Source organism: Salvia splendens, chromosome 1 (assembly GCF_004379255.2).
Source record: "Salvia splendens isolate huo1 chromosome 1, SspV2, whole genome shotgun sequence".
Lineage (NCBI taxonomy): Eukaryota > Viridiplantae > Streptophyta > Magnoliopsida > Lamiales > Lamiaceae > Salvia > Salvia splendens.
Window position 1 is genome coordinate 17,251,035 of NC_056032.1, and position 8,896 is coordinate 17,259,930.

The 8,896-nt window shown below is 41.1% G+C and overlaps 2 protein-coding genes across 3 annotated transcripts; one reads left to right on the forward strand and one right to left on the reverse strand.

Moving 5' to 3' along the window:
- Positions 1-1,320: 1,320 nt before the first annotated feature.
- Positions 1,321-4,873, forward strand: LOC121744436 (BRASSINOSTEROID INSENSITIVE 1-associated receptor kinase 1-like). Of its 2 annotated transcripts, XM_042137971.1 has the most exons (7): positions 1,321-1,619; positions 1,697-1,770; positions 1,954-2,376; positions 2,586-2,977; positions 3,255-3,798; positions 3,969-4,363; positions 4,456-4,873. In XM_042137971.1, exons 1-7 carry the CDS (start codon positions 1,444-1,446, stop codon positions 4,630-4,632), a joined length of 2,181 nt encoding a protein of 726 aa, XP_041993905.1. In that variant the 5' UTR covers positions 1,321-1,443; the 3' UTR covers positions 4,633-4,873. The 2 variants fall into 2 exon arrangements, with proteins under 2 accessions (XP_041993905.1, XP_041993913.1); XM_042137979.1 differs by lacking the exon at positions 1,697-1,770 and having other exon boundaries at positions 1,469-1,619.
- A 708-nt stretch (positions 4,874-5,581) lies between these two features.
- Positions 5,582-5,947, reverse strand: LOC121810098 (chitinase 6-like). Its single transcript, XM_042210990.1, has one exon. The coding sequence runs from the start codon at positions 5,945-5,947 to the stop codon at positions 5,582-5,584; it is 366 nt and encodes a 121-aa protein (XP_042066924.1).
- Positions 5,948-8,896: the final 2,949 nt, after the last annotated feature.

Genomic DNA, 8,896 nt, shown 5'->3' on the forward strand with positions numbered 1-8,896 from the left:
TTTCGAGAAAAAAATACATATCTTTAGGTTTACACTAAACTCAAACCTAATTTTTTTTCAAATTTTGTGTGTAAAAAATGCATAATGTCGAGAATATTCATTTTAAGTTTGAGTTTAGGGTAAATGGTTGGAGTAAAATCATATTTAATGTGACATTTACACTTAACTGAGTTTGAGTTTAGTGTAAATGGTTGGAGTAAACTTAAAAGAATATTCTCTATATTATGTTTTTTGAACATACAAAATTTTTAAAACTTTTGGGTTTGAGTTTAGTGTAAACCTATTTTTTTCCCCAAAAACCTAAAATGACATAGTTATGGAGTATTATTGGGAGCTAAGAGCGTCTCCAACCATTTCACTAAACTAAAACTCATTTTAGTGTAAATCTCACACTAAATATTAATTTTACTCCAACCATTTACACTAAACTCAAATTTAAAAGAATATTTTCTATATTATGCCTTTTTTACTCATAAAATTTGAAAAATTTTAGGTTTTGGTTTAATGTAAACCTAAAGATAGATATTTTTTTCTCAAAAACCAAAAATATGATTGGTTTTTGAGTACTATTGAAACTAAATACCTATCTCATTTTAGGTTTTAGTATACTCTTGGAGATGGTCTAATTGCCTATCTTTTTCTTTCTTTTTTTTTTGGCTATTTTGCGTTCTTTATATGGAACATTCAGTCGTTGACGGGGTGAGATCCCCTAGCGTGTATAAAAACACAGCACCAAATGCTGTGCTCAAAACGCACATTTATACGAACAAAACGCAGATTTCTCTCCTCTTTCTCTATCTTTTCTTTTTCAATATTTTATTCTCACCCCGTCGTTGACACTATCAGGCGCGTTTCCACCGACTGTAAATAATCTAGATGAAGATGAAAGAGAAACGCATTTTGATCAAGATCAAATGTTTAACTGCATTTCCTCCCTTTTTAGCTTAATCCGAATTTAGTTCGACTGTGAAGAGATGCTGTCGTCGTCGAGAGATAACTGGGGGCCGAATTCCACGAAACGACCTCATGGGAGGTAGTATCCGCCATTTGTACCCGCCAAAAAAAAGTTTCCAGAGAGGGGAAAGACGCGAGAGGTTCTCGCGTGTATCAAATGAAACACGCGTTTCGTTCATGCGTGTTTTAACTAAACACGCGAGAGGAATTAGCGTGTTTTAAATTATACACGCGAGAGGCATTAGCGTGTATCACTTGATACACGCGAGAGCAATTCGCGTGTTTCACTTGATACACGCGAGAGCAATTCGCGTGTTTCACTTGAATAACAGAAGCAGTCCAGACCTCTCGCGTGTTTAGTTAAAACACGCTAATTCCTCTCGCGTGTTTAGTTAAAACACGCATGAACGAAACGCGTGTTTCATTTGATACACGCGAGAACCTCTCGCGTCTTTCCCCTCTCTGGAAACTTTTTTTTGGCGGGTACAAATGGCGGATACTACCTCCCATGAGGTCGTTTCGTGGAATTCGCCCGATAACTGGGAGCGGCTGGTGAAGGCGGTGATTAAGAAAGATGAGATATGGCAGCTCTGTCACCAAAACTCCATCTCCACCATTGCCTCCGATACTCCGAGATCCTCTTATTCCAGTGGACAAAGTCTCAGGTATCTCCTCCTCTGCTCATCTCCGTTTTGACTGTTTCAAATAAAAAAACTGTTACGGAAATTTGTGAATATTTTAGAATTCCGAGTGACTTGTTGAAGCGTATACTTGCACTACCACCGCCGCCTCAACCTCCGATTACTAGCGTTGAAGGTTCGTCTCGGTTATTAATTCATTAGAATGTTTGGTTTTGTGATGGCTATTAATATTATGTTGTTGTGGTATAATTGGGGAAAATCAAATTACACTATCCTAAATCTAAACCTAACTCTAAAAACTCTGCTCCTTATGCTTCGATTGAAGTTTAGTTCTTAGTTAGATGCTATGGATTTGCAGCTAGGAGAAATGCTTCTGGACCTAGTACAAAGAAGCTATTTCCTGCTTGGCTTTGGAGGAGGAAACCCAAGGACTATGATCTGGCCCAAGGTTTGCTTAGCAGTGTTGCTGTTGATGAAGAGGATCATTTTGGACTCCAAAGCTTTTCCCGGCGTGAGCTACTTGTTGCAACAGACAGTTTTAGCGACAAAAATATCCTTGTACGTGGTGGACTTGGGAAAGTTTATAAAGGTCAACTAGAAGATGGTTCTCTAGTAGAAGTTAAACTAGTGCGAAAACACGCAACTGAGATAGATATGGAAATGATGAGCATTGCTACACATTCTAATGTAATTCGTGCTCGTGGATTTTGCATTACTCAAAAAGAAAAGCTGCTCGTTTATCCGTACATGGTCAATGGATGTGTTGCGTTCTGGTTAAGAGGTAAGCTCAATCAACCATTCATATTTATTCGCTGGTCTAATTGCGTTCTGGTTAAGGAAAGTAACCATAAGTTTTGTATAAACAATAATTGTGTAGATTTAGTTTTGTTTGTTATATTGTAAAGTGTTTGTATTTATTATATTTTGTAGTAACTGATTGGGAATTTTGTTATGCATACATTATATTTATAATAAACCTACTGACTCCAGAACGAAAAGATTCACTGCCTCCTCTCGACTGGCTAACAAGGATGAAGATAGCACTTGGAGCTGCAAAGGGTCTAGCTTACCTGCATCATATATGCCCCAGGGAAATCATTCATCGTGATGTTAAAGCTTCAAATATATTGTTGGATGAGAACTTTGAAGCAGTTCTTGCTGATTTATCATTGGGTGAATTTGTGGATTGCTGTGGTGATGATATTGTCACTCCAGTTAAAGGAACAATTGGTCATATAGCTCCTGAGTGTCTTGCTGGTAAGTGTTCGGTGAAAAATGATGTTTTTGGTTATGGAGTCTTTCTTCTCGAGCTCATCACCGCGCAGAGACCTTTCGATCTTGCTCGGCTTGCCAATGATAATGACATGAACTTCCTAGATTGGGTGAGTCTTCCTCTAGTTGTACCATTACTCTCATAGGGATGCACACGCATAGAATTGCAAATCATCTAAATAGTTTGAAGTTGAAACTTAAATACTGTTGTGATAAATGATATTTTGATGATTGTACATTAATCCTGTGTTGATGAGTCTAGGCAATATTTTCATTTGAAGTAGAAATTTCACAAATAAAAACTGTCACGGGGCGTTTTTCAAGTACCCTGTTACTTGGCTCAGTTATTGTTATATGGTTACTCAGGGATATATAATCTGACATCAGGTAAAGGATATTTACAAGGAGAGAGAATGGAAAGTGATAGTTGATGCAGAACTTCAAGGTGAGTTCATAGATGAAGAGGTTGAGGAGTTGCTGCAAATAGCTCTGATCTGCACACGAGATGATCCAGAAGGACGTCCGACGATGTTAGAAGTTGCAAGGAGGTTAGAAGTTGCGTATCACTTGGCAAAGGGGGAGGCAGAGTGGTCCATGGAAGATTTCAAAGAAGACATATTCGAAGGTCGAGATGTCGAGAATTTTACTTTGGATAAATTACATGCTGCAACAGAAGGTTTTAGCAACAAAATTATCAGTGAGGATAGTTTTAATGTGATCTACAAAGGCTGGTTAGATGGCTATCCTATTGCAGTTAAAAGATACAATTCTCAAAGTCTAGAATGTTATTTTGAAAGAGAACTGGAGATTGGACGGATTTGTTTGCCAATTCCGAATCTGGTTCATGTGATTGGATTTTGCCGGATGCCAGAAGTACAACTGCTTGTTCTCCAGTTGATGGTCAATGGAAGTGTCGATTCATGGTTAACGGGTAAGCTTGACTGACATATATACAGTTCCTTTTCTAGATATATGTATTGATGTATATTGCTTAACATAAATTCTTTCTCAATGTTAACATAATGATGAGATATTTTGCAGAGAGCAGATGAGTGTTTATTGGTTAATTATTGTTTCCAATTGTATTTACTCTATGGGCAGGGAGACATGAATCGCGGGCTCCTCTTACTTGGCTACAGAGAAGAAACATAGCACTCGGTGCTGCAAGGGGTCTAGCTCATTTGCATGATAAATGTGAAAAGAAAATCATTCATTGCGATGTCAAAGCTGCAAATATATTGTTAGATGACAACTTTGAAGCAGTTGTTACTGATTTCAAATCAGCCAAGATCATGGACCACAACCAGACTCATATTACCACTACCGTGACCGGAACAATTGGTCATATAGCTCCTGAGTACCTTGCCAGTGGTAAGTGTTCAGATAAAACTGATGTTTTCAGTTATGGAGCGTTTCTTCTTGAGCTCATCACCGGACAGAAAATTATTGATCTTATTCACGTTGCCGATGAGAACGACAGAATGTGTGTTGATTGGGTGAGAGACCTAGTTGCCTTTAAAGTTTATTCTGTGAATACTAAGAATTTGCAGTTTGTAATTCCTTATTTCCGTCATACATCTAATATCAGGTAAAAAAGAATTATGAGGAGGGAAGATGGGAATCAATGGCTGACAATGAAGGTGGTGATGATTTCATGGAGGCAGTTGCGAAGCAGCTGGTGAAAATAGCTGTTCTCTGCACAAGACACGACCCAGACAGACGTCCAAGGATGTCGAACATCGTGATGATGTTGGAATTTATTTAGGGTGTGGTTCAGAGTTCCGAAGAGCGGTTCGGATGGTGGCACTTCTAGTTTGGCATCAGAAGAACTAAGTGATCAGCGAAGATGACCATAGTACAATATAGCTCCCGAAAAAGGCAAATCTTGTAAAATGATAATTTCAAGATTGACTCATTTGTTTACTGTATTTTACTAAACAGGGACAGTCGAATAGGTCAATGTATATCAACGAACTTGAATAATCACACCATTGTTCATATCCAAACCTAAGGCAGTCATTAGTCTAATTTCTCAACATATATTTTCTCGAGTTGTCTCTCATAAACAGTAGTTGTAGATATCTTAACACCGAAGATTAGGTCCCGGATTAACCTGCAACTGCTTACAATAATCTTCGAAGTACTTGACTCGAGAGCTCACTCGCGCGGTCCTCTTCTCGTCACATTCAACGCTATTAATAGCACGACTCGTGGCACCAAAGTCCTTGCCTGATATGAAAAGGTCGTGGCAGTTTTCCATCCAAAACCATACAGAAGCCTTGATTGATACAAGGGCATTTGTGGCAAAGAAGCCTTGATTGATACAAGGGCATTTCTGGCAACGAGCTCCGGATTTTTTAGTACATTGAACCCTATGGCAGCTTGCCGCACCATAGTTGTAGTTCCACGTCAGCTTTGTTAGTCCCCAACCGTAGTAGTGCTTGTTGGCCGCACACGGCCATTTTGAATATGTTAGGTCGCAATAGGGCTTCGATTACCCGCCATTCTCTTCAATTTAGAACAAACCAATGTACAAAGGTAATTTGTAAATAAATTGATGTACATGGATGAGTTGGGGAGAACTTTCCAAAAATGAAAATGAGCTATTTTTTGGGACGGACGGAAAATGAAAGTATCCCTATTTTTATGGGACGGATGGAGTATGGAAATAAATGAGAATATTTATGTGTGGTGTTAAAAGCTTACTTCCCGTCTCATGCAAAGAAGGCTGCGATTTCCCGCTTGGAGTAGTCGACGGATCCAATAGTCCCGAAGGTGGGATAAGAGGCCATCGCTAGGAGAAACCTCGCGTGGCTGTAGAATCCCTTCCTTAGGCAGCCGAGCGGGCGCTGACTCGCGAGGATCCCGTTGAAGAAAGTGTTGGTCACAACATCACCAACTTTGACTTTGTTACGGCCTTTGCACGGCCCGGCCCAGCAATTGGTGCTGCAGTGGGCGTCGTCGTTGCCGCAGAAGTCGAATTTGCTGCAGCACTCGCCCCTCTTGCACCCACACTTCTGCCCGGAAACGGAGCCCAAGACAAGGCAAACGAGGGTGAAGAGAGTGAGGAGGTTTCTCATTTTTGGGTTAGTAGTGTGTGGAGAGACTTAGAGTGTCCACAATAGGCCAGCTGCGGTGGTCTATTGCTGGACGAGGACAGCCGCGACAGGGGGGGGAGGGGGCGTATGCGGTGTGGATGGGGCGGTGGCTGCAACGCCGCCTGCAAAAAAAATATTTTCTTAATTATTTTCTATAAATACAACTTATTTGTCTTATTTTTTTTATTCCATTCCAATCTCCAATCTAAAATTTTTCTCAATTCCACACTCATAAAATGGATATGGATGACGGCGAGTATCAACGCGCGTTATGAGGCGTTTGATGCGGTGGTTGAAGAGGTGGAGTGGGAAGTACAGGAGGATGCGGAGCGTGCGGCGGCGGCGGTCCCTCGTCCAATTCATCGTCGGTGAACAATCCGACGTGACCATGTCGGGGCTAACCAGCGGCTGATTTTCGACTACTTTCCGTCGGCGTTTCAGATTTTCCAACGACTCTTCCTCCATATATAGACGTCATTGGATGGGAGATACAAGTGCTTCACTCTCGGACTTGATGCCAGCGGCCGAATCAGACTGTCGACGTTGCAGAAGTGCACTGCAGCAATTAGGCGCTGACCTATGCCGGACCGGCTGACATGTTCAACGAATGCCTACACATGGATGAGACCACTACCCTCGAGGTTTTGAGCCAGTTTTGTAGGGGCCATCAAGGCCATCTTCGGTGTAGATTATCTATGAAAGCCAAAAGCCACCGATTGCCAGGTACTGCTAGATATGCACGGGAGAATGCATGGTTTCCCATGGGTGATAGGCAGCATAGGTTGCATGCACTGGGAATGGAGGAACTGCCCGGTGGTTTGGAAAGGGCAGTTCATTACCGACTTCAAAAGCAAACACTCGTCGATGATCCTGGAAGTAGTGGCTTACTACCGGTTGAGACCAGGCATGCGTATTTTGGTGTGCCAGGGTCTAACAACGACACAAACGTTCTGCAGTCGTCGCCTCTCTTCAATGAGCAGTGCCGGGGTGAGGGTCCGGAAATCAGCTTCATGGCCAACGGCAGGCAGTACAACATGGGCTACTATTTGGAAGATGAGATATACCCTCGGTGGCCCATATTTGTGAAGACGATCCGACATCCAGTTGGTCCGAAGAAATCCTATTTCGCGCAACGTTAAGAGGGTGCGAGGAAGGATGTTGAGCGAGCTTTTGATGTGCTCTAAGCGCGATGGGGAATTATACGGTGCCCGAGAGTTTGGCACCAAGTCGTTGTCGCTGATATCATGTATGCATGTATCATATTGCATAACATGATAATAGATTATGAAGGACCGACTGTAGAGCGTTGAGCATCGGACGATGGTGCTAGTTCAAGTCATGGTGTTGCCACCGCATCCCTACAAATGGGTGTACTGCGTAGTGATGAATACTTGCTCCAAGCTTTCACCGATATGCACAAGGAAAGAGAACATCTCCAGCTCCATGCCGATATGATTGAAGAGATCTGGGCACGTAGGGGAGCGGACACATCGTGATATTAACATCGGCGGTGTTGTTTGTTTTTAGATAATTTTTGTTGTATAATTTTCTAATATTTATAATACAATGAAGATTTGGTTTTATTTTTTATTTTTTAAATAAATAATGTTTTTTCTAATTATTTTCTTCCGATAATATTTATTCTAGTCCAATTAAAGTATACCAACAATTGATAAAATAATATGATTTGTGGCTGTGGAGTGAGGGATGGACAAGTTTTTGTGGTTGAGGCGTGACTGTGGCTGTGGTGTGGCTGTTCCGCCTTGTTGTGGACACACTTAGAAGGGATGTGATGAGTTTTTGTTGTGTGTATTGTTGAAAATATTGCAGCCTTTACACGGGCAACCCTTGCTATTACAAAAGAACAAAAACTGGAAGGTAAATGTAACAATATAAATTACAACAAACGTAAAGAGATGCAAACTATATTATTCTTCAAGTCGAGTCGAGGTGACCCTCTCTCTGCAAGACGAAATACACCCCGGCTAGTGCTCACAGATTGACGTAATATCCCCAAAGATGAAACGACTTTCCTCCTATCGAGTTGAAGCACCTCAAACTCGTAGGCTCCGGTGAACTTGAATTGGAAGCAAGAACCGAGCAATGCAATGCTCCTAAGATGCACACTAGAATGTAGAGACTAGAGAGAGTAGAGAGAATATTTGTTGTTGGTGTTCTCATCTTCCAAAACTCCATCTATTTATAGAATATGTATGCCTACATGAAGAGTCATGGCATTTAAGGCATCCCATAATGCATTTGGAGGTTACACAAGATGAAAAGCCAAAGGTTTGGCCACATCAAAAGTTTCCCTCATTTTACACGTTTTTTCCAATAATCCCCCACATTGGTTAGAGCACTGCAAGCTCAAACCAACACAAGACGTGTATGCATGCATGCAGACTCTTTTGCTCAGTTATCGAGAAACGATACTGCATTTGAAGTGGTAACTTGTGATTTTGAACCTTCCATACTCAACACTATCGGACATACCGGCGGGCTAGTGGACGCGATGCCTTGAACTATTCCTCCTTGGTGTATGCCTAGTCAATAGCATCAACACAATATTGTCTCAACTCCATCAGTTCTCACATTTGTGTCCATTTCGGACTTGGAACACCTCTTTGGAATTCATAAGTGACACACACACGAAGCGGCCCACTTCTCACTTATATAGATGATTTTTTCATGAGTATCCTGTCATACTACATCTCCTTGAGATTTCAAGAATCATTAAAAGTCAAAGACTTAACCTCTTACCACGTACAAGTTACAACACTCAGTGCTTTCTAAAGAATGGGCGAATATTAAAATCTTCCAAATGTTATAGCTAGATTCATATAGCTTCGTTTTCCCATTGAACCAAGCCCATGGGATCTCCAATCGTATGGTTGGGTTACCACTATAATCATCTTTTTAAGATGTGGTTTT